This window comes from Tenrec ecaudatus, chromosome X (genome assembly GCF_050624435.1).
Source record: "Tenrec ecaudatus isolate mTenEca1 chromosome X, mTenEca1.hap1, whole genome shotgun sequence".
NCBI lineage: Eukaryota > Metazoa > Chordata > Mammalia > Afrosoricida > Tenrecidae > Tenrec > Tenrec ecaudatus.
In genome coordinates this window covers 114,201,274-114,227,512 of record NC_134548.1, presented here as the reverse complement: position 1 = coordinate 114,227,512, position 26,239 = coordinate 114,201,274, and the positions used below count along the sequence as shown (strand labels likewise).

At 41.2% G+C, this 26,239-nt stretch overlaps 1 protein-coding gene across 2 annotated transcripts in view; it reads right to left on the bottom strand.

The window, feature by feature from the left end:
- LRCH2 (leucine rich repeats and calponin homology domain containing 2) overlaps positions 1-26,239 on the bottom strand; it is a 115,887-nt gene that overhangs the window by 7,721 nt on the left and 81,927 nt on the right. For both annotated transcript variants that reach the window (XM_075538159.1, XM_075538157.1), the window contains 3 exons: positions 12,981-13,029; positions 12,783-12,899; positions 3,709-3,753 (listed from right to left, as the gene is read on the bottom strand). In XM_075538159.1, the coding sequence (XP_075394274.1) occupies positions 3,709-3,753; positions 12,783-12,899; positions 12,981-13,029 (211 nt within the window). The remainder of the gene's footprint in view (positions 1-3,708; positions 3,754-12,782; positions 12,900-12,980; positions 13,030-26,239) is intronic.

The following is a 26,239-nucleotide window of genomic DNA, read 5'->3' as shown; positions in this document are numbered from 1 at the left end:
GAAAAAAGAGGACCGGATGCAAAGGGCTTAAGTGGAGAGCAAATACTTTGAAAATGATTAGGGCAAAGAATGTACAGATGTGCTTTATACAACTGATGTATGTATAGGTATGGATTGTGATAAGAGTTGTATGAGCCCCTAATAAAATGTAAAAAAATAGCTAATATATATCAAGGACTGTGCTAGACACTGAGAGTATCAAAGTTTAGTAAAAGAGCCACTCCTGCATCTCTCTAGATGTAGAGAGAAAATAGGTACACATATACAAGTGATATCATGTCCTTGGGACACTAGTAGAGCTAGGCACCATATATCAGGAGGCATAAATAAGATCTCAGTAGTGGAGAAAAGGAACTCACGGCAATTTCCTAAAAGTAAAAAGCGAGTAAACGAATTACAGTTCAGGAAGTGGCTACCGGAACATGAAGGGGACAACATCTCAAGATGAGAATAAAACAGAAACAAAGCCAGGACAACAATAAATAGATAAACAGAGAAACCCTTTGAATGGTAAGGTGAAAAGATAGGAAAGTTGTTTTGTCAAGAAGGCTCTAGGGGGCAGTTGCCTTCCAGTCTCCTGAGGTCCTGTCTGCCAACACCGGGCGAATGGCCGCCCAAAACCGCAACGCAGCCGCAACCAGTGTCATAGCTCCGACAAAAGAGCCAAGCCCAGTGTGGCAAAAGGCTACAAAAGGAGCTGATGACCCTCATAGAGTGCTCACAGGTCCCGCAATTGTCATTCCCTCCCCAGATGTCTGGCGACAAAGGAATCTCTGCCTTCCCGGAATCAGAAAACCTTTTCAAGTGGATAGGGACCATCCACGGAGCAGCTGATACAGTCTCTGAAGACCTGAGGGACAAGCTCTCCCTGGAGTTCCCCAGTGGCTACCCTTACAATGCACCCACAGTGAAGTTTCTCACCCCCTGCTACCACCCCAATGTGGACACTCATGGTAACATCTGCCTGGACATCCTGAAGGGCAAGTGGTCTGCCCTGTATGATGTCTGGGCAATTCTCCTCTCCATCCAGATCCTGCTGGGAGAGCCCAACATCGAAAGCCCTTTGAACACACATGCTGCCGAACTCTGGGAAATCCCAGTCTTTAAGAAATACCTGCAGGAAACCTACTCAAAGCAAGTCTCCAGCCAAGAGCCCTGACCTTCCCTGTCCTTGTGTTCTCTTCTCTTCCATAGATGTCTGTCCTCCCTCCACCCCACCCCTTGATTTCTGTGTAGAACTCTTATCTTAAACTGTGGTGTCATTTCTGTTTTGTTTGTTTTGTAAATTAAGTCTCCATTTGCACCCTTGTGATGATTGTATTAAATAAATAACATTTGGGGTTGGAAAAAAAAAAGAAGGCTCTAGGGTTTGCCCACAAAGGGATGGGCTTGTAGACAGGGAAATGGCCTGGTGAATGCTGTCAGGAGAAGAGACAAGTGAATGAGGGAAGAGCAAGGAAGCTGTAGCGGTAGTCTAGACAAGAAGGGACCGACCAGGAGCTGAAAGAGTAGAAAGTGAGGGATGGATTCCAAACATGTCAGTAGCAGGAAACAAACCAAAAAGGGTAGTAGGTCATGGTGATTTATTAAATGCACAGGCTAAAACTACTAAGATAGGAATGAGGGGAGGACGAGCTGATTTACATATTCTGTAAAGGGCCAGATACAAATATTTTAAATAAATATAACTATTTATTGCCCATAAAGGCAATAAAGATCAATGTGGCAACGACTCAACTCTGCCATTGTAGCACAAAGGCAGCCATACATAAATGATTCGGCTATTCCAATTAACTTTAAACCTGAAGCGGTTGGGTCATGTGTAGCCCATGGATTACAGATTGCCAGCCCTCGCTCTAGCTGAATGACGGATGGTAATACCATTAATTCAGTGGTTCTCAACCTTGGCTGCATATGAAACTACAGGAGAAATTTGAAATGTTCATTGCCTAAGACATGAAACTAGAATAACTAGGAGTAATCTGACTACATACTTTTTAAAGCTTACTGGATAATTCAAATGTGCAGGCAAGATGTTAGATGCTAATGGATATATTCAGTAGAGATTCCGAGCAAGCAGAAAAATGATAACACGTTACAATGGCCCAAGCTCAGAGGAACAGGATGGATTGGAGACATAAGCGTGAGAGGCAAAAGCAAGTACACAGTATTACTATTGGAAGATTTGCTGACGTGACCACCCAAGAAGCCATGCAGTGGGCCATACCCTGGAGAGGACTCTTTAATAAATAAACTGAGACTGGGGAATTGATTGTGTTCATTCTCATGCAAATACTATCAAATGTACCCACACTAGACATTCAAGCGTAACCACAGATAGTAATAATGAATAGAAGATTAGCTATTGGCTTTAGTGCTTGAGATTTACCCCAGAGAGTGGTCATGGAGAGCAGAATGGATATCTAGGTATCTAGAAAGAAATCACTTGGTTCTATTCATGATTTTTCCCTGTGTGGTTTCATTTCCTAATAATAAAGACTTTCAGAAGCATTGCTAATATCCAGCATCAAATTAAACACCAATACCCCCAACCTAAAGTGCACGCACTTTGTTTGTGGTGATAAGAATGTTATCATTTAAGTAGTGCTGGTATGCTGCATGAAGTGGTGTGGCGGAAAAAGTTCAAGATCCAATTTTTTCAAATCATATACAGAATTTATAGAAAGAGATGACTAAATTCCTAGAAAAATTCTCACTGGACACCAGGTTGATTAAGGGAGAGAAAGGATTGCCAAATGTAGAACAATTTCAAATTCATGAAATGCAATCAATTAATATGGCCCTTCTAGTCACAATTCCCTATGTGCTGTATTAATTCTGAACTCTACATCTGAAGCTGCAAGCCCGTTCTGGAGGGATGAATCGGCAGGATTAAGGCGGGACTAATTCTTGACCTTTGTAGTGAGGATGAAGCAAGTCACCATCCTTTGTTTCCTTGGGGGTACCGCTACCAAAGTCCTTCCTCAGTGTGAAAGAGCCATTTTAAACACAAGGAGAAATCCCAGAACCAGAGGTTAAAGAGCACATTCTATATCTCTGAAGTGGTGGAGGCTGAGACCAGATTCTCCGAACTACAGCATGGAAACCATTGGACAGAGCAAAGCAGCCAGGCGAACACCAGAGGACAAAGCAAGGAAGCCAGGAAATAGAACAGAGGAACAGAGCTGAGACGTCGGGGCCTATGAGGTGGAACTATAAGTAGGCTGCCCGTCTCAAGGAGGTGAGGGCCAAGGAACCACGTGGCTGAGAGACTGAGGAAGAGAGACTTGGCTTCTGGCTTAGGAGAGGCACTGCTGTGGACCAGTAACTTCTCAATTCTCCTAATAAAGCTCCTCGATAGTGAGTATTGTCTGTGAGTTCTGTGTGGCTATTGCAAGGAATTGTCGAACTCAGGTGTAGAGTGGTGTGGGAGGAATGGTTGGTGTCAGGATAGGTAAAGAAGAAAGGAGCTTGCACGCAGCAAGCCACAAGAGGTCGGATACGAGCCCCCACCTCCAATGCCATTTACTGGTCAAAGATAAATGATGGCAAAATTACAAACAGAAACTGAACATTTTTGTTTGAAAGGATATATTTAAAGGACATGAGGAAATTGATATTTGTATGCCGATGCATTTTACACTGGTCTAGTTACTTACACGTGAAAGGTAAACACTTCAAATCACTGTTAATACCATCTTTTCTCACCTCATAGTTTTCATTGCCACTTGAACTCTTCCTTGATGATTTATACTGAAAAAAATTTAAAGTACATGTTTATTTTTCCTTGAACATATGCTGTTTATTCATAGTTTGGTACTTTGAGTAAATTACTATCTACAAATATAAGCAAATGGACATTTCAACTAGAAATACTACTAGTAACCCACAATTATTATAGTGCTTCCTATGGTCTAAGTATCTGTAGCATTTGCTTCCCCACTCACCATATATTCAAGGTGGTTCTCTGAAGGCTGTCTTAAAATTCTCCTTTACCTTAATTCACTATATTCATTATGTCATCAAATCAATTATTTTATAATCCATCTCATATTACTTCTTCTGAAGTTCCACAATTACCACACTATCTTACTCACTGTCATTGAGACAATTCTGACTCACAGTGACCCTATAGGGCAAAGTAGAACTGCCCCTGTGGGTGTCCCCTGTGAGTGTTCAAGATGGTAACCTTGAACCTCATCTTTCCCCTGAAAATAGCTGGTGGTTTTGAAATGCTTACCACCTGGGCTCCTCCATTATCTTTGGCCCTCTTTATCTCATACATAAACTAATGGCTCACCACCTAACACACCTGAGGCCACTTTAAGATGTTAAGAAACCTAATGATTTCAGGTTAGTGTATAGAGGCACTACATTAAATACCACACAAGAATACTCATACTGATAGTAGCTAGAACTTATACTAGTGTTTCCTACATGTCAGGCTCTGGTAGAAGCACCTGACACACAGTAACTCATTTAATATTCATAATAACCCTAGAGCACAAATATTTTTTATCATCTATCTCCATTTTACTCTAAGGCACAGAGGCAATATGCCTAATATGAAAAATGTTATGGGAAAAACTAGAGTTCTTGGAGTGATCCAAGAGAGCTTGCAAATCAGTGGCAGATAAATTATCTCAAAACATTATTTGAAACTCAGGACCCTTCCTGTTGAAAATTCAACTGTTAGATCAGTGGTTCTCAATCTTCCTCAGGCTGCGACCCTTTAACACAGTTCCTCAGGTTGTGGGGACTCCAACCATAACACTATTTTCATCACTATTTCATCACGGTTATTGTGCTAATTACGAATTGGGCGACCCCTGTGAAAGGGCCTTTCAGCCCCCAAAGGGGTCACGACCCACAGGCTGACAACCACTGTGTTAGATTATGCCCAAACTTCTCTGCCTGACATTCAAGGTCCTATTTAGTGATTCCATTTTCTACATAGCTCTATCTTCTACAGCCCTTGAAAAAAGAAATAACCTACTTGATATCTCAACCACACTATGGCATTACCTTATTGTTGTTATTGTTAGGTACCGTCCAGTCAACTTCAACTCTTAGCGACCTCATGTACCACAGAATGAAACAGAGCACTGCCCTAGTTGAGTCATCCTCCCACGAGTTGCTATGTTTGAGCTCCTGCTTCAGTTGCAGTCTCTGTGTCAACCCATGTGATCGAGGGCCTTCCTCTTTGTCTCTGACCCTCTACCTTCCTTGACTTTATAAAATCCAGGCCTGGGTTCCATTGCGAAGTTTCTTTATAGATCACTGATGGTAGTTGTTCGGTACTGTGAAGTCAATTTCCACTCCCAGGGACCCCAGGGACAACAGAACGAAACACTGCTCAGCCCTGCGCTATCCTTCCAATTGTTGTGGGTGATGTCACCATTGCACTCAGGTTTCAAGGTGTGCCCAAGCAAGTCACAGCATTTTCCATCGCCTCATATGCATGCCAGCTGGACAATGAATAAACCAGACCAGGAAATAATTGATTCGTTGGTATTATGATGCTGGAGAAGAAAATGGAAAGTACCATGGGCAGGCAGAAGAACAAACACATCTGTTTTGGAGGTTGTACGGCCAGGATGCTCCTTAAAAATGAGGCTGGAGAGACTTTTTCTTACACATGATGGATATGTTAACAGGAGAGACCAGTCCTTGGAAAAGGACATCATGCTGGGTAAAGCAGAAGATCAGATTAAAAACGGTTGTCATAATTCAAGAAGAGACAACAGAGGGATGAATTTCTTATTATCCCTAAGGTTTGCTGAGGAGTGCTGGTGGCAGCACAGTGGGCACACATTGGACTGCAGACCACAGAGTGCAACAAGTTCAACTCACCCGCTGCCCCTCGGAAGAAAGAGGAGGCTGGCTGCTCCTGTGACGATTTAGTCTTGGAAACCCAAAGGGGCAGTGGTGGCTATAAGTCGGAATTGACTCAATGGCAGTGGGTTTGATTTTTGTCATATTGGGTGGATTGTCTTTGTAGGAATTACAAATACAAGGAGCGCATTCCTCCATTGTCTCTACTGTGAATTACACCTACCATTATTTTACCAGCTGATCCAAGACATAACCTTATCGTGCCAGTCTTCCAAATAGCCACTGACTGTAATTGGCAAGTGAGAAGAAATCTATTTGCTATCTCTAGGTAAGATGTTCACAAAAAATACTTATTGTAGTTCCATTCTATTTCAAAGCTTGATATTTGAGTGAACCAAAAGCTATTTTGATTTTTTTACTTACTATGTGGTCAGCAGTGTTCAAAGCACTTTAGATTATCAAATCACTTAGTAGTTACAAAAACTCTGTGTTGAAAAGTACTAGTAGAATTATTAGTAGGCAAAACTGAAAATTACCCTCAGCATGATTGGGTGAACAGTTACTGGGTTGCCAAGTAAAGCCTGCAACACAAATGGTTTGATTCTAGAAGGCCCTGCTCTTAGACCCTTCTCTTTAGAAATCTAGAAGGATCAGCAAGAATTTTCCAGGAGTAAAATGGCTAATACCTATTCTCAGGCAAGAGAAGCACGTTGGAATAAATGAGTGGATCCTGCATATAACACGAAGTTCACTGTAGCTAGTGAGGAATGTGAATTGTGGCAGGTGATTAACCAAAGGTAAGAGACGGCCCACGATAACTTAATCATATAAAATACTGTCACTTCGGAATGATAATATTGACTTAGAATGTAGTATGTCAATTTTATAACACTTTGTGAATCTAAAGAAAAAAAGTTGGTGGCATCTCAATGTTTGTAGTGTCCTAACACTGACATCTTGTGACTACTGAGGAGAACTACACATCTCTTTGAAGCAGTTCCCCGCCAAAAAACATTTAAATTCAGCAACCGAAGAGGACTCTGAAACTACTTTAATAAGTGAGGAAGAAATTTACACTTGATGATGATTATGTATATAAGGGGCACCGCAATGATCTTAGTCCACCTGTTAGCAACTTCATAACCTAACCATCAATATAGAAGGCATGTCCAAGCCATAAAAGAAAGATATTATTAAGAGATGATACAACAAAACCAAACAATTGTTTGACAGTTCATTTTTAAACAATTGTTTAACTTGTCAAATTAATACACAAAGACATCAAACTTTTAAAACATACTTACTAATATTCTGGCAAGAGTTGTTAAAAGGAAAAATAAAAATAACACCTTGCTTTGTACATGTTAAATTTCTCAACACCATTAAACACAGAAATGAACTTTCACTTAGCAAGAGTAGGGAGTTACAAATGCAAAACATTGCGGCCTAAATAAAATCCAGAAATAAAGTGTCACTGGTTTCATAACTGGTGAAAATTGAACAGTATAAAACATGAATTTTAGAATCTTGACATCTAAAAAGGACCAGTGTCTATTTGAAATGATTACTCCCCCAAGCCAAAGTGTAATTAAAATTAATTCAAATTACCTAACACATTCTAATTATAAAAAGTAGTAAGTATTATTAAAGTGGAGGTATACTTCAGAGTGTGTTAATCTGGGTACTGTAGAGAAACAAATCTACAGAGACTCATGTATAAGAGAGAGTTTTATATAAAGGGTAAGTGCACATCAAGAAAGCATCCCAACCCAGTGCTTCCCAAACCCACAAGTCCAACATTAACCCATATGTCTGACACCAATCCACAAAGTCCTCCTCCATCTCTTGAAACATACTCAATGATGCCAACTGCAGGAGAAAAGTCGAGTCAGTGAATGTGTAAGCATCTCAGCGCTGGCAGGGGTCTCCACACAGCTGCTCCAGCACCCAGGGCTGCATTTGGGTAGGTCCCCGTGGCTTCTCCTTGGGGTTGTCTAGCAGGAAGTGAGCCTTGCCAGCTGAAGCAGGGAACTGGCTAAGGCAGCTGCACCCTTCTCCGACCATCAAAAAACAGGAGACCAGATAACTCGAAAGGCGAGGCTCATTGAGCCATTTGTCCCTCCGCCCTTCAATTAACCCCACATGTGTTTATCGGCCAGGTTGGCACAATAAACTGTATTACAGAGCTTTGGGGTCTTTCTCATGCTGCAAAGGGCTATTTTTCTGGTTCTCTCAAAGCAGCAGTCTCCAAGGATGTCACTAAGCTCAGTAAAGAGCAAGGCTGCTTGGAGCCAACGCTGCCATCCCCAGGAAGCATGGCTGTGACGTCCACAAAAATAGGACACATGAGACCCAAAGGTGTCCTGTTCCACAAGCTAAAGAGATAACAAGACAACTTTCCCCTCCTGAAAACTTCCTTTCCCAGGTAAATAAAAGTATATGGGAGGGGGGGATATATTTATCTACAGGATAAAGATTTTGAAATTTCACTGTAATTGATGGAGATTTCCAGGTTCAATTTCCTTTGATTACATGAAATTAGATATTTCTGGTAAAAAATACTCACTTTATCCCCAAATACCTTAACTCAGCGCTTATAAAACTGTGGGTCACGACCCCTCTGGGGATCGAATGACCCTTTCACAGAGGTTTCCCGATTCATAACAGTAGCAAAATGACAGTGATGAAGTAGCAACAAAATAATTTTATGGTTGGAGGGGTCACCACCACATGAGGAACTGTATGAAAGGGTCACTGCATTAGGAGGGTTGAGAACCATTAACTTAACCACTAGTATGACGGCAATGCATTACCTCCCAGAGTTGGTAAGTATTGGAAGAGGAAAATTAAAAAAAGATGCTTAAGCAACAGGCAACAATATCCGAGTGGCTACTGAAATTCCAGGAACAATTTTAAACACAAGAAAATTCATGCATTTTAGTAAACAGGTCATATTTCTCATTCGAGATTTCGGGAGACATTCCATTTTCTTTTAAAAGGAATCCGGGTTTTCCATAACATCATGGGGAGTCGGGATGTGAACTAGCCGCCTTCTTGTTCTGACTGTGCTTCTTATGTTTCTTTTTTTCGTGGCTTTTTTCCCCCTGTTGCTTTTTCTCGTTCTTCACTGCTTTTTTCTGTTCTGCTCATGTATCGTTCATATAATCTGATTTAGGGGCTCCGGCGATAAAGGTTCTCTCCAGCACACAGCTTTCTTTCCTTGCCAAGTCCCTTCCCATGCGTTTCTGTATCAGTTGCATCTTTTGACTTCTTTTGTCTTCTGGACACCATTCTTACTGTCTGAATCCGGTACTGATATGAAGCTTTCTGAAAATGTGAATGAATCTTCCTGTGCTTCCCGTTCCTCCTTTATTTTATTATCAGTATGATTTTAATCTTCATCTTCAAAATCTGAAGAACTTCTGGAAGAATCAAAGCTTGATGATGATGATGAAGAAGAAAACCTACCAGATTTCTTCTTTTCTTTGTTCTTTCTCGTTTGGGGGAAGAGTGCTCATGTCCACTTCATAGTTTCTCCCTCTATTTTCCTAGTTCATTCTTCGTTCTCCTTCATTTTTTTCTTAAAATTCATCGAATATCTTTGAGTCCTTTTTTTGTTCTAGTTGTTCATTCACTTCTCCCCACACAGGCCTTGGTCACTTCAGACCATCCTGTGTTGTTGGCCCTGAAGGCTGGACTGGACCCCTTGACCTGGCCATCGCTCTGGGGTTCATATAGGCCGCCTGCCTGCCCCGCTTCCCCATAGTTCTGGAGGGCTGGAGGAGTGCAGAGTCTGAGGGTGATGGACAGCAGGCCTTAGAGGCTGCCACGCCCAGCCGACATGCCAGCCTATCAGAGTAATTTTAAGCAATTCACCTGGTGACTGTAAATATTTAGAAAGCAGGAACACTGCACTTATTTGAAAGTATGTATTAACTTACTATGTGTCTAGGTAAATAAAGAGATAGCCACAGGCTCCAGGTTCAGGTTTGGGAACTGCTGCTTATTAGCTGTGTGCCCTGAGGCCTACTACTTCACCTCTCCAGGCTTTCATTTCTTAATCTGTAAAATTGGAAAGATATTAGCTGTACATATCTCATGGGGCTATTTATGGAGATCAGATGAGTTGATACCTGCAGAGTTTGAGATAAGCACCTGGTACTTATTAAGTGCAGCTAATCAAGAATTTTCAAAGTCAGACATTGAATGGTTTTACTATCCTAGGATAAAGAAGTACAAAAACAGCATCAAATGTCCTGTATTATTTTTAAATACTGAAACTCCTACATACTCATATTATCAGAGTTATCCACCAAATAATATCTATTAAAATTTTTTCATGTTTTGGTTTAAGGTGCCATGAAGTAAAATACATTGCCTTTAAAATGAAGTGCCAGAATGTAACTCTTTTCACCATTATGGGCCAGGGTCATACTTATAATGTCCTCCCCTGTTCCCTTCACTTTTATTTGCTCACATGTTGACCAATTCTTGATTAAAGGATTAATCTCACCACAAACCTACTAACATAAGATAATTTTGTCTTCGCCACATCATAGGCTATTTCCAAAAATATTTCATAATTTCATATATGGAAACAAAATAATATACAGAGATCCAGTTCTTCCAAACAGACAAAAACATTAAGGATGACATGTGCTCCTATTAATATTAAACTTTACATTATTCAACAATTATTATTTTTTTATTTTATTAGGGGCTCTTCCAGCTCTTATCACAATCCATACATATATCCGTTTTGTTAAGCACATCTTTACATATGCTGTCATCATCTTTTACAAAACATTTTTCTACTGGAGCCCTTGGCATCAGCTCCTCCTTTTGCCCCCTCTCTACCTCACCTGCCTTCCCCCTCCCTCCCCATTTTCCCTTGATAATTTATAAATTATTCTTTTGTTTCATGTTTTACACTGCCTGCAGTCTCATTTCACCCACTTTTCTGCTGTCAGTCCCCCTGGGATGGGGGCCATACCTCGATTTTTTAAATGCCTAGGACTATGAATTTAGAACATGTTATTCTAGGAAGAGACCAATCTGTTTTAGAAGAAATATAGCCAGAATGCTCCTTAGAAGTAAGCAGGTAAGACTTCGTCTCACATATTTTGGGCATGTTATCAGAAAAGACTAGTCTCTGGAGAAAGACAAAATGCTTTGTAAAGTAGGTGGTCAGTAGAAAAAGAGGGAGATCCTCAAGGAGATGGACTGACCCATTGGTTACAATAGGGCACACACATAATGATGATTGTGAGAACGGTGCACGACTGGCTAGGGTTTCGTTATGTTACGCCTAGGTTGATAGAAGTTGAAACTGGAAGGCACCTATCAACAACAATATAAGTATTTAGATTAGCTTAGACTTTGGGAAACTGAAAAGGTGAACAATAATAACCAAATTTGTTATTCATGGAGTAGGGAGCCTTGTTTTCCTGGACCATTTGCATGAGAAATACAAATAATAGTTTCAGAAAAGTACTGCAGTGTGTGTGGGGGCGGGGTGAGGTCAGATGCTCACAGGCATCTTCCCTGAAGGCAGTCCCTGCCAGACTGCTGTCTCCCCACACCACAGGGGTGGGGGGCCTGCGACCATTAGCTTGGTTCCTGTAGGTGGAGTTCACACCCCACTGATAATGGTCTCTATCAGTTGAGCCAGGGAACAGGCCAAACTGATATGTGGCATCCAAGGTTAGGCTGCCATCCTGTACCTAGGATCCACCCATCTTGTCACATGTATACCCCCAATCCCTCCTCTTCCTATTGTGTATATGTCCCTAGACCACCCCCTCTCAATACTGTATTACCTATAGCACAGCCCCTGCCTCACCTGTAATTGGGGGGTTTGCATGTCCCCAGAGAATATAAAAAGCCTAGGCTAGCATTAAACTCTCTCTCCCTCCACATGGAGCACCAAGCGGGACTGAAGTGAGCATGCTACTATGAATCGTGTCTGACTCCATTTATTTCAATACTTCTCTTCTATCTCTCATGCTCTCTATATCTTTACTATGATCTTTACTTATAATTGCTGTACAATTACGCCTACCGGACTCGTAATGATGTGTTAGGGGCTGGCTTCCCCTGACACTGAAGATTATACCAAATTCTGATGATTGCCTCTATAAATTTATTGTGATTAAGAGCCTTAATCACAATAGGTATGTATAAAATATTATAAAAAGATAATATTTGAGAAAGTTGTACACAATCAAATTTCATTACAATGCTGCTAATTTCAGATGGTTCTGAACTTTTGCTTTAGTTATGATAAAAGAATCTTTGAAGAAATATTAAGGTAGCAAGAAGAAAAGGAAACTTTGGACATAAAGATAAAAATAACTTTAAAACATTTTAAGATTCATTAAACAGTATTTATTTATATAAAATGCTAGTTGACACGAATCAACCATTTATAGAAAAAGCCCAAATAAAAGGTCTTTCCTGTGCAGTTCTTTTAAAACCTTGCTATATATTGGTACACCATGTTATAAACTAGTTAGTAACAAGATTTGGACTGATTTATTCATTTTTGACTATTATGAAGTGCTGGAACTTTGTACATAGAATTTGATTATACATCATTACTGCAATCCTGGTTATGTATGCAATGGCTTACACATTGGCCTGCTACCCGTAAGTTCAGCGGTTCACCTCCACAGTGAAAGATGAAGCTTTATGCTCGGGTAAAGAGCTAAAGTCTCAGAAACCCACAGGGCCTGTTCTACTCAGTTCTTTGGGTTGCTATGACTCGCCATCAATTCAATGGCAGTGGCATGGGAAACATCTAGACCACACAAGTGCGGGAAATCGATATAAAATAGCACATTTACTAATTTAACTAGACAGTTCTATTCTGCCTTGTTAATGTAAAATGAAATTGATAAGATCAAAACTAATAATTATAGCATATATTTAAAATTTTAATAAAATACCTTGAAATATTCTTTTCTAATCTGTTTGCACCGCCTCCTTTCTTCACTCTGCCAGATTATAGGTTGAGATTCTGGCCACTGTTGTTCCTCTATTTGATCTTTCTGATTTTCTAAGGGCTGTATAACAAGACAATTTAGTTTCATTAAATACATAAAGCAAAAGTACTCTATATAATCATAATTTAGTTTCCTATTTACCTGCCATGTGAGGGGTGATAACGGGGAATTTACTTCATCTGCTGAAACACTAAAAAATTAAAAAGTTTTAATATATTAAAACCTTAAAATTGTACTTAAGTATAAATTATGAACATTTTAAAGTTATCAATTTTTTTTCATTTATCTAAAGATCTATGCTTTGAATTAATGATATGAAACTTAAGTTGATAAAGCATATTTTAAATTTCCCAATAACTGGTGTTTCTTAAAGTATCTATTAAAATATATGAATAAATAGTTCCCAGAAACACAAATTAGATATAACTTGTCTTTCAAATACAATGAACTGTAATATAAAATCTCAAAAAATATTTACCAGTTTATTTCAGAAATTTTCATTTTAATGTTTCAAAGTTAATTTGAAACGCTTGGATGAGCAATAAAAGCTATATAATAAAGGGACTTCCCAAAAAGACAGTAAAATATACTTAAAAAAATACCATAAGAAAATAGTGATAGTTCCAGAAACAACAGATTTTCCCAAGGAAGAGAAATATAAAAGCCTAAGTATAATAAGTTAATGTATGATAAAATATAATAAATACATTAAAATAGAAATAAATTTACCATTATATATAATTAGTATTTTATATATAACATGCATACATATTATACAGCATATCAAATATGTAAATATAAATGATAAAATATATTTAAAATTCATTGTGGAAATGATAACATATGTAACAAATAGTGTTGAAGCAAATGGTTAGCCCTTTGTAAAATATACACCAAATAAAGAGGAAGTATGCAGAGAGGAATGAATGAAGTGAGGGAGAAAGGAAAATAGCAGGATTTTCTATATCATACATAATACAAAAATAAATAAATTGGAAAACTTAAATGTAAAGAAAGTTGAAATCAACTCAGTACTGCGGGGGGGGCGGCTAGACAGCAAATTTTTAATTGTAGGGATGGAGAGGGCCTAAGAAGGAAATAATCACAATCCAGTATGTACAACGGTGTGTATGTAGAAGGTAAGAACTGGGCTTTGTCTTTTAAAAAGATTAAAAAGCAAAAAAATAAATAAACATGACCTCACTTATCTTCAGATTGAAATAAATAAAAGAATGGAAAAAATATACTAAATAATGATTTTTAAGATACTATTAGGCAAAAGCAAACATTTACCTAACAGAAAGACTGCAAACCTCAGTACCCCAAACTCGTTGCCATCAAGTTGATTCTGACCTACAGCGATCCAAGACAGAGTAGAAGCGTTCCTGTGGGTTTCTGAGGCTGTCGCTTTTTACAGCAGTAGAAAGCCTCATCTTGGTTCCAAGGAACAGTTAGTGGAATTGAACTTCTGACCTTTCACTTAGCAGCCCCATGGGTAGGGTAACTCACTATGCCACCAGAGACTCCAGAAGACTCCATTAAATTTAGAAGATAAAGTTGGGGAGTCCAGGAAGAAAAGGGTAGATAGAATTTACAAGATAAATCATAAATAAGGACACTTTAGAGAGATACGGGGGAAAAAACATAAGAGCTATAAAGAGGCACATTGCCTTCATAAGAACATGACCAAAATAAAAAGAAAATCATAAGGATGCATCTAGTAAAAAAACAATAACAATGGAGAAAATGAGAAGACAACATGATCATAAATAAGCTCAGCACAAAAAATACAGAATATAAAAATCAATTCCAAAATAAAAATGCACACAAATATGATATTATTAAATTCATCGTATTAATTGTACTGAATGTAAATGGTAAAATGAACTTGTCAACAAAAGAGAATGGCATAAACAATAAGGATATATGCTGACTAGAAGAGACTCAACTTAGACACAAAGATAAAAAATAAATTAATAAAAGAATGGAAAACACGTCAAGCAAAAGACAACTAAGATGGAGTAGAAATGGCAATACTGACTTATGACACTATGAATTTTAAGGCAGAAGTCAGCAAAAGAGGCAGGGAAGGGCATAATAATGAAGTGTTTGGTCCAACAAGAGGACAAAACTATAATTAATGAAAACCCAATTGAAGAAACCCAATGAAAGAGTCCAAAAATAGATAAAGGAAACATTAATAGAACTTAAAATAAAAATAGATAACTGCACAATAATAGATGACACACCCCTTTTAATGAAAAGCAGAACTAGAATCAAACTCATCAACATTACCAAAGATTTTAAAAACACATCAAACAATTTGACTTTATAAACATCTACCAAACACTCCACCGAACAATAGCACAATACAGAGTCTTGCCCAGTGACATGGATCGTTCTCCAGGCTCTATGTTAGGGGACAAAGGAAACCTCAATACATTTTAAAACACCAAAATACTACAAATCATTTTCTTAGATAACAACACTATAAAATTAGAAACCAATAACAGGAGAACCAAGGGAAGATCTCTGCTAAGACACTTGGAGCTCTGCATGGGAGGTTGGGCCCATAGATGTTCAGAGGAGACAAAGCCTTCCACTAGAGCCAGTGCTCTGAAGTTGAACTTTTAGCTTACTCGCCCCACTGTGCAAGAATGCATTACTCCTTTTTAAAGCCATCCCATGTGGTATGTCTGTTATAACAGGACTAGATGAGATTTATACCAGGTATGCAAGGACAGTTCAGCATTAGGAAAACAATGAACATAATCCTGCCACATAATTAAAACAAAGAAAAAGAATATCATGATCATATCAATCAATATAGAAAAGGCATTGACAAAATCCAATCCTCATTATTGATAAAATCTCTCAGAAAGAATACGCACATAAAGAAAATTCCTCAACACAATGAAGGGCATACATGCATAACCAAAAGCAAAGATACTTCTCCAGGAAGAAAACCTGAAGCATTTTCCTTAAGAATGGCAATCAGACAAGGATGCCCTTTATAAACACTCCTATTCACCAGAAGTCAGAATTGACTCTACGGCAGTGGGTGTTCCCATGGTATAGAGCACTGGTGGTGCTGTGGGTTATGTGTTGCATTTCTCAACAAAAGGCTAGTGTTTCTAAGGCTCCAGTCACTCAGTGGACCAAGGATGAGACCATCTGCTCCCAGAAGGAGTTCCAGTCTAAGAACCCTAATGTAGGGTTACCTTGAGTCAGTGGGTTTGGTGTTTTGTTTTTTAAGTATTTAATATTGTATTGCCAGCCCGATCTTGACCAATGAGGCAAGAAAAGGGAATATAAAGTATCCAAACAGGTAAAGAAGGTTTTTTTTAAAATTCGATTTGCAGATTATAAGATCCTATATGTAGAAAATCTTAGATCCTAAACAACAAAAAACTACTGGAACTAGCTTGCAGAGTTCACGATCAACAAATGAAAATCAATCATTTCCTCTACCCAGAGAAAGAGAACTCTAACTTAAAATCAGAAAGACAATATCATTTGCAACACCTACCCAAAAGATACAAGACACAGGAAAGCACTGACCAGAGACACAAAAGATTAAACATAGAAAACCACAAACCACAACTGCAAGAAATCAAGAGACCTACCTAAAAGGGAGCGAAATTCATTCTCATGGGCAGGAAGAGTCCACACTGTGAGAAAGCTCTGGAGTAGTGGTTACCTGTTGGGCTGCTAACTGCAAGGTCAGCAATTCTAGAAAGATAAGGTTTTTGGCTTCTGTAGAGTTACAATCTTCAAAACTCACAAGGGCAGTTCTACCCTGTCCTGTAGCGTTGCTGTGAGTCCACGTAGACTCAATGGTAGTAAGGGTTTGTTTATTTTTATGTACAGAAATAATGAAATGCCTGCCCAGATCCCATGAACATTTTTTAAAAGAGATGGAAAAACTGATCACCAACTTTATTTCTTCCCTCCCTTTCCCCCCTATGACCCATTGATACAGTATAAATTATTATTATTTTCATATCTTACACCAACCACTGTCCCCCATGGTTTCTGTTGTTCCTCCCCCTGGAGGGTGGCTGATTATGGGTCAATTATTGCAATAGGTTCCCCCTTCCTCCCTTCACCCATCTTTCTCACACAGAACAGAAGCTGGGTTTGAAATGTAACCAGCCAAGCGCTCAACAGGATGCGCACGCGCGCGCGCGTGTGTGAATGTGTGTGCGCGTGTGCGTGTGTGTTTAGAACGGCCATAAGATAGGGTCGAATTGCTATTTAAGTCTCTCCTGGAACAAGCAGCCTCATCTTCCTTGCTGGTTGGTTGGAACAGCTAACCTTGCAGTTAGTAGCCCAAAGTAACCCACTACGCTACTCAAATGCAAACTCACTGCCACGGAGTCGGTGCTGACTCATAGAGACATTCCCCACCCCGACACACCCTATGGGTTTCTGAGACCAGAACTGTTTACAGTAGTAGAGAGCCAGTCATTCTTCCTCAGACCGCTCCTGGTTTTGAACTGCCAACCACGAGGACTGCAGCTCTACTAGGGCAGCGGAAGAGGAAGGCGGATTGCCTTGGCTGCAACACTGAGAACAAATTGTGAGAATGATGCAGCACTGGGTGGTATTGTGCTCCTTAGTATGTCGGGTCGCTGGGAGTCAGAACCGATGGACAGGGCCAAGCATCAACAACTTGCAGGATTGTGTATTTTGCAATGCTATTGTTAGGTGCTGTACAGTCTGTTCTCTTAAAGCCCCAGACATACAGCAGAATGCAACACTGACAATTGTTTAATCTGAGCTCATTGCTGAGAAGAGAGATAAGAAAACAAAAAATTTAAAATAAGTAATTAATTATGTTTGAAAAAGAAAACAGAAGTGTAGAAAGGAAGTTTATAAAAATAATGCTCCAACAACTAACTATATATATGAAACAATCTCTATTTGGTAATAAGTACTATTTTAAGCGTATATTAACCTACTTGAAGTAGATACTATTATTCATGTTTTACAGACGGCATAAATGAGGTTCAAAGGTTGTCCACTTCAAAGAACATTGGGCAAATTCACTACAAAAGAGCTCTTCAAAGTATTGAAAAGTAAGGATGTTACTTTAGGACTATGATGCACCTGTCTCAAGCCATGGTACTTCTAATGGTCTCATATACAAGTGAAAGTTGGACGTTAACTAGGAAAGACCAAAGAAGAATCAATGCATTTGAATTACAGTGCTGGTAAAGACTATTGAAAGTACCATGGACTTTCAAAAGATGAAACAAACCTGTCCTGGATCGTTCCAGAATCCCACTAGAGGGCGCTATTACCCGCTACGGGAAACATTGATATAGTAACACGGTCACTCTGGGTATATAGGAGATGTAAGTTTGGGGTAAAAAATAAGTACAGTTTGGACTGTAGAGTATCTAGGAGTAGATGCTCAGTGGTATGTATGGATATGCAGGAAGCAAAGTGTTCTTGTTAGCACAGGATAGATAGACTTGTGGTTCTTAAGCCAGATAGTTTGAATCCTGGATCTACCACTTGCTGTTATATGGTATTAAGTAAGTTATAACATCAACCTGTTTCTCAGTTTTCTCATCCGTATGCTGGAGAAAACAAAAGTAACAACATCATTAGGTTGTTGTGAGGATTAAGTGAGTGACTTTTGGCAAGATGGCAGACTAGCCAGACATGCTACCTAGACCCTCTACAACAAAGACTCAAGAGACCATGTGAAATAGACACATATGCCAAGCATGGAACTCTGAACTTCAGAGGGACAGACAGAGGAGTGGATTCAATACTAAATGGACGAGGAAACTGAGCAGAAGCAGGGAGGGAGCAGACCGACAAAATGATTATGTAAATTAATTGTCAGCTGCCCTGACACAGCAAGGCCATCTTGAACTTTTGCGATTAGCATTCAGTCAAGGTAGCAACCTCACAGCACAGGTTCCCAAAGTAGAGGCTGGTGATCAGAAAAGTGAGATGCTCCCTTTGTTCCTCATACCCTCTTGGTGGCCAGAAGCATGACCAGCTCTCATCCTCACCCACTCAGCAGCTGGTGACACCCACCACCTTGCAGAGCCAGTGATCTGTCTGACCATAGGACCTCACCTTCCTGGATGGGGCACTAGGTGCACCAGCTCTACATCTGGAGGCATGTAAACACGGCCTCATCAGACCAGCAGAAGGCTCAGTGCCAAATGAATGGCCTGTCATTGGCAAACCCCGGGCAGGAAAGAATTATTTCCAGAACAAGCTACCCTGCCCTGCTGCTCCCTGGGCACAAAAGAGACCCTTCCAGGAACATGCATCCTGGCTTCTGTCACACTCTGAGCGGGCACAAACTACTTTTGATAAGGTGCTCAGATCCCAGACACCAACTAAGAGGTAAGGACCCCTTCTCCCTTCCTCCCATACCCTTTGAGCCCTTTGGCTCACCCGACATATACCAGCTGCAACACACCCCCACCCGCCCCCGCAGTTTTCTCCTCTCCAAGTCCTGTCCCTCTCTGTTTTCTTCTTGTTTTGCTGTAGGTATCTACCCCACCCCACCCCTTTTTCTCTTCCCTTCCCTTGTTCTTTCATCCAATCTCTGCTTTTCCTTTCTTGTATTTCTTTTCCCTTTTCCCTTGTTTATTTCCTTCTTTCTTTTTTGGTCTCTCTCCTGTCTCTCCTTCCATTTGTTTCTTTCTTTTGTACTCTCTTCCCTTACAATTATTTTCATTTCTTTTTTTCCTTTTTAGCTATTAAATTCTTCACTTTACAGATTTGCCAGTTTTCTCATGCTCGCTTTGCCCTCTATTTTTGCTGTTTCTTGTTTTATTTTCCTTTCCTTTGAGCCCCCTTGTTGCCTCTAACAGAAGACAGCCAAAATATCTAAATGGCTCAGCTGTCACCATCGCTCCTGCAGCCTCATCCTGTGCTATCTGATCAGTGACAGACAGTGGCCAATGCCAGCCAACCCTGCTCTTAACTGTGCTAGAGGAACGAACACTGCAGAGACTTGAACACACACATCCGATCTTCCTCACTGAGATGCAGGTGGGGAGTGCCTAAGAGCACACCAGTATAAATTATCAATTACATACAAATACAGAAATACTGTGTCTCAGAGACAACAGACTATTTAAATTCACAAGAAGAAGCAAGACAAAGTGGCTCAAATAAGTGACTGACCTACATAGTAAGAAAGGCTTTCTGAGTAAGAAATGGCATTGGAACTACCTGATAGGGAACTCAAAACAAGGTGCTTTCAATGGACTTAGTTAAAGAACAAAAAAGCGCAAAGAAAATAATGTAAAATGCAAACGTCTCTTTACATAATTGAGACAATAATCTAAAGCACTCAGAAGTTCAAATGTAATGCCCATTAAACAAATGTTAGTCCTCTCTCTTGTATTTCCGAAGCCTGGGAGCTCTGTAACACATAGAGTAGAGCCTAATGCAAACTTTAAAACTCACCCAAAAAAGTAAGTAGAAACTTTCAGGAGTTCCTAAGACTCTTCCAGAATTCCTATAAGTGAACTTGACCACATATTCATTTATAAGAATTCAGTAAAAGCCAAATTAAAATAAATAAAAAATGTGAACAGCATTTGACAATGAAGAAACTCCTAATTCCAGGCAGTTAAAAAAACAAATATAGAGACCCGGGGAAGATGGCCGACAGGGACACCGGCATACTCTGAGAGCTCCTCCAAACAAAGCGGGATTGGCGACCAGGTAGCTGAATAGTAAGAGTCTGGTGAGTGAAATATCCCCCTGGGACAGCACCCCAGTCCTACCCCACGTATTTGTCCTGAGCAGGGGTCTTGGTGAAAGAGGACCGGACTAGTGGGACACCTCTGGCCACTAAGCTGCCGTGAGCTCACTGGCGACCGGCCTAGGCTCCATCCCCAAACCGGACGCCAGCCCAGAGCCGCTTGCTTGCCCTGCCTAGACAGGCGCAGCAGGTCATGCTCCCCTACTCCAGCGGCCCACTCCCCACTCGCAGATCCCCACTGGGAGAGAAGCTTTCCTCTCCCGCAGTTCCCCTCTCCCAGCAGGGCAGCGATCTGCCCTCGGGCCCACGTCCCTCCCTCCATTCATCCAAGCTCAGGGGAGCGGACCCGCGGGTTGTCTGGCGACCCCCACGGGGGACCATCCACCCGCACCGCTGCCGCGGACCTCTCCACCTGCCCTCCGTGCGCCGGCCTCCCACCCCCGCCCGCCCCTGCCAGCCCCTGGCAGCCTAGCGCCAGCTCCACTCCTGGCCGGGACCCTGCGCTGAGCACTTCCCGCCAACAGGAGCCATAGCCCAACCCGCGCCTGTCCCGGACCCTGAGCTTCCGCGGAGCGCCGCGCCCCGCGCTGCTGAGTCTGCCCACCAAGGGCCCCTCCCTGCGCAAGAGTAGGTGCCCTCCCCAGGGTGCTGAGGAGACCCCGCCGGCCGCGACTCTGAGCAGAGGAAGGGCGCCATTGCCCCCTGCGGTTTCGCGCCAAGCCTCCGTTGCCAGCGCCATTACCCCCTGCGGTTTCGCGCCAAAAGGGCAGAGAGCGAACACCATTGTTCCCTGCAGTGTCCCGCAGCTGCCTGCGCAGCTATCCAAGGGGCCTCCCCGCGCCCGCTCACAGCCCGGGCAGATCAAACATTCCACCTTCAGTGGAGCCTGGGTCTCGGCTTTGCAGTCCCTGAGGAGCCGTCAGTGAGCTCCAGCCAGCTCTCACCACCTGGGGCCCTGTTGGGTCCCCAGTGCCAGGCCTAAGCCTGCCGCAGCCCGCCCCAGCCACCCCAGGAGACGGCACAGTGGCCTGAGCCTCCACACAATAAGGTTACTCCTGTCTCCCAGAAGCATGGGGCCTATTAAAGGATCAAGGAAAAATCAACAGACCACATCACTCCCAACAAAAAAATCAGAGAAACGAGGCACTTTAACAGACCTAACGTCACTCATAGAAGAAACAGATATAGATCAGCCCCAAAAGGAAATCTTCAGAACTCTGCTTGCAGTAATACAGGAGCTAAGAGAAGCAAACCAAAATAAGGATGCAACGATAGAAGGGATGAAATGCACAATAGAGGGGATGAAGTCCACAATAGAGGGGATGAATACTATCCACCAAAAGGAACTGCAGAAACTAACAGAGGAGGTAGCAGAGGCCACACAAAAGGTCACAGAAGCTATATCTAGGCTTGAGGAGGCTGAGAACCGTATCAGTGAACTCGAGGACGCTCAAACCAAACGAAGCAAGCGAGAAAAACAATGAGATAGGAAAATTAAAGAAACAGAAGACAGCCTGAGATCAATGACAGATGCTATGAAGAGGAATAATATTCGAATAATCGGTCTACCGGAACACAACATAACACACAAATCGACCGCCAAGATAGCAAAGGAATTCCTGGGAGAAAATTTCCCCAACCTAACAAAGGAGAATCCGACTCTCATACAGGAAGCAGAGAGGACGCCGGCTAAGCTAAACACCAAGAAGAACACGCCAAGACATATAATTGTAAAATTATCCAACTTAGAGGAAAAAGAGAAAATTCTACGAGCATCAAGAGAAAGGAAGACAGTCACATACAAAGGAGCGCAGGTAAGATTATGCTCAGACTTATCAGCAGAAACCATGAAGAGGAGGAGAGAATGGAGCAACATCTTCCAAAAACTGAAAGATAAAAATGCCTCACCCAGAATCCTATACCCTGCCAAGTTATCCATTAAGATAGAGGGTAAGATAAGGGTCTTCCAGGACAAGGAAGAACTCAAAAAATATACTGCAAGTCACCCGACCCTGCAGAACATACTGGCTGACTCACTATGGCCAGAAGATCAAGCTCCAACTAGAACCACCAGGAGACCACCATATAGCCCATCTCCATCTAGAAGCCAACATGCCAGCAACACGTACCAGGACAACACGGTCTCAGATGGAAAAGAGGACAGGATAGAAACCCTCCACTCAAACGCAGTACACTGATATGAAGGAAGATAGGCAAAGACCCAAAACACAAAACAGAATATGGCAACCATGAAGCCAGAGATTGTAATAATCACTTTGAATACAAATGGGCTCAATTCATATGTTAAAAGAAAGAGGCTGGAGGATTGGATTAGAAAACATAACCCATCAATCTGCTGCCTGCAAGAGACACACCTTAAGCAAGCAGACAAGCATATGCTGAGAATAAAGGGCTGGCAGAAAGTTTACCAAGCAAATGGTAACTCCAAGAAGGCAGGAGTGGCTATCTTAATCTCCGACAAAATGGATCTCAAGATCCAAAACATAAAAAGAGACAAAGAGGAACATTACATAATGCTCAAAGGCTCAGTAAACCAGGAAGCAATAAGCATACTGAATATTTACGCACCTAATAATGGTGCGGCAAACTTCGTCAAACAAACTATTAAAAAAATGACAGAAGAAATCACGGAAACAACAATAATAGTGGGGGACTTCAACACTCCACTATCAGAGAAAGACAGGTCACAGGGAAAGAAGCTCAGCAAAGAGGCCAGAGAGCTAAACAATGTAATTAGGCAACAGGGCCTGATAGACATCTATAGAGCCTTTCATCCAAAAGCAAAAGGTTTCACATTCTTCTCCAATCCACACGGATCTTTCTCAAGAATAGATCACATGCTGGGGCACAAGGCCAGCCTGAGTAAATTCAAACACATAGATATTATCCAGACCTCTTTCTCAGACCACCATGCCATAAAGCTGGAGATTAATAGGAGGGCACCCAGAAAAGCAAGGGCCACCAATTGGAGAATAAACAACGATCTCCTGCGACATGAATGGGTTAAGGTCCAGATCAGAGAGGATATCAGGAAATTTCTAGAAACTAATGAGAACGAGCATACAACATATCAAAACTTATGGGACACTGCAAAGGCAGTTATCAGAGGTAGCTTGATATCACTGAATGCATACATGAAAAAAGAAGAAAGGCGTATGACAGATATGTTAACACAAAACCTCCAACAACTAGAACAGAGTCAACAGAACTATCCCTCCAATAGCAAGAGAAAAGAAATAATAAAAATCAGGGCGGAGTTAAACCAGTGGGAAGACAAAAGAACAATGCAAAGGATTAACGCAACTAGAAGCTGGTTTTATGAACGAATTAATAAAATTGACACTCCCCTGGCAAAGCTTACCAAAGATAGAAAGGAACAATCATCAATAGCCAGGATGAGGGATGAATCGGGGGCAATAACAACAGACCCCAATGAGATAAAAAGGATAATCACAAAGTACTATGAAGGTTTGTATTCTAATGAATTCAGAAACCTGGAAGACATGGATAAATATTTAGAAAAACAATCTATCCCTAGATTATCTGAGACAGAGATCAAGAACCTCAACAAACCCATAGCGAAGGAAGAAATAGAGAGTGTCATCAAAAACCTACCAAGGAAAAAGGCCCCAGGGCCAGATGGCTACACAGCAGAATTTTACCAAACATTCAGGGAAGAGCTGACACCGATCCTCCACAAAGTATTCCATAACATAGAAAAGAACGGCAAGCTCCCAAACTCATTTTACAAAGCCAGCATTACTTTGATACCCAAACAGGGAAAAGACCCCACAGGTGTAGAGAATTATAGACCAATATCTCTAATGAACATAGATGCAAAAATCCTTAACAAAATATTGGCCAATAGAATACAAAGGAACATCAAACATATCATTCACCACGACCAAGTAGGATTCATCCCAGCGATGCAGGGATGGTTTAACATCCGAAAATCCATCAATATCATACACCACATCGAGAAGAAAAAGGATAAAAACCATATGATAATATCCATAGATGCAGAAAAAGCATTTGACAACATCCAGCATCCATTCCTAATCAAAACACTCATGAAGATAGGATTGGAAGGTAACTTCCTCAAGCTCATACAAGCTATCTATGAAAGACCAACAGCCAACATCATAGTCAATGGAGAAAAGACAAGAACAATACCACTGAAAAAGGGTACAAGACAAGGATGCCCCCTGTCCCCTCTTCTATTCAATATCGTTTTGGAGGTTCTGGCTAACAACATAAGACAGCGGAAGGACATCAAAGGGATCCAGTTGGGAGAGGAGGAGGTGAAACTATCGTTATTTGCAGATGACATGATCCTATACATTGAAGACCCCCAAAACTCCACAGTTGGAATACTTACAGCAATAGAGGAATACGGAAGAGTAGCAGGATACAAGATCAATAAACAGAAGTCGGTAGGGTTTCTATACACATCGGACAGGGCCATGGAAGAGGCGATTAAGAGGGAAGTACCCTTCACAGTAGCCAAGAACAAACTGAAATACCTAGGAATATACTTAACAAAAAATACTAAAGACCTTTATAAGCATAATTATAAAACCCTATTACAGGAAACCAAAAGTGACCTTCACAAATGGATGACCCTCCCCTGCTCATGGTTAGGTAGGCTGAACATAGTAAAGATGACAGTTCTTCCTAAAGCACTCTACAAGTTCAATGCTATACCAATCCAGTTACCATCAACCTTCTTCAAAGAATTGGAAAAACTGACCACCAACTTCATATGGAGAGGGAAGAAACCCAGAATTAGCAGAGAACTCCTCAAGAAGAAGGACACAATTGGAGGACTCGCCCTACCTGATTTTAATGCCTACTATACAGCTACAGTGGTCAAAACAGCATGGTACTGGCACAATGATAGACACTCAGACCAGTGGAAAAGAATAGAAAGCCCAGGAGTAAAATCATCAGCATGTAGACAACTGATCTTCGACAAGGGTCCCAAAAACGTCAAGTGGGAAGCAGATGCCCTCTTTAATAAGTGGTGCTGGAAACAATGGATATCCACATGTAGAAAGTTGAAACAAGATGTCTACCTCACCCCATGCACAAGAATACACTCAAGATGGATCACAGATCTAGAAGTCAAACCCCAAACCATCAGGACCATTAAGGAGGGAATCGGGACTAATCTCAGAGCACTGGCCCAGGGAGCACATAGGCTCACTGCAACAGGGAAGGGGACACACACAGGTGATCTGGAAATCGACAAATGGGATCTAATAAGAATAAAACACTTGTGCACCTCGAAAGACTTTGCCAAGAGGGTGACAAGGCAACCCACAGACTGGGAGAAGATTTTTAGTAATGACACGTCAGACAAAGGGCTCATTACTAAAATCTACAACACCATCATGACCTGCAAAAAGAGGAAAACAGTTAACCCCCTAAGGAAGTGGGCAAAAGAAATGAGAAGAACTTTCACTAGAGAGGAGATCAATATGGCCAATAAATATATGAGAAAGTGCTCGAAGTCCCTTGCCATAAGAGAAATGCAAATCAAAACAACCATGAGATACCACCTAACACCCCTGAGGCTAGCCCAGATCAGTAAATCAGAGAGCAACAAGTGTTGGAGGGGCTGTGGTGA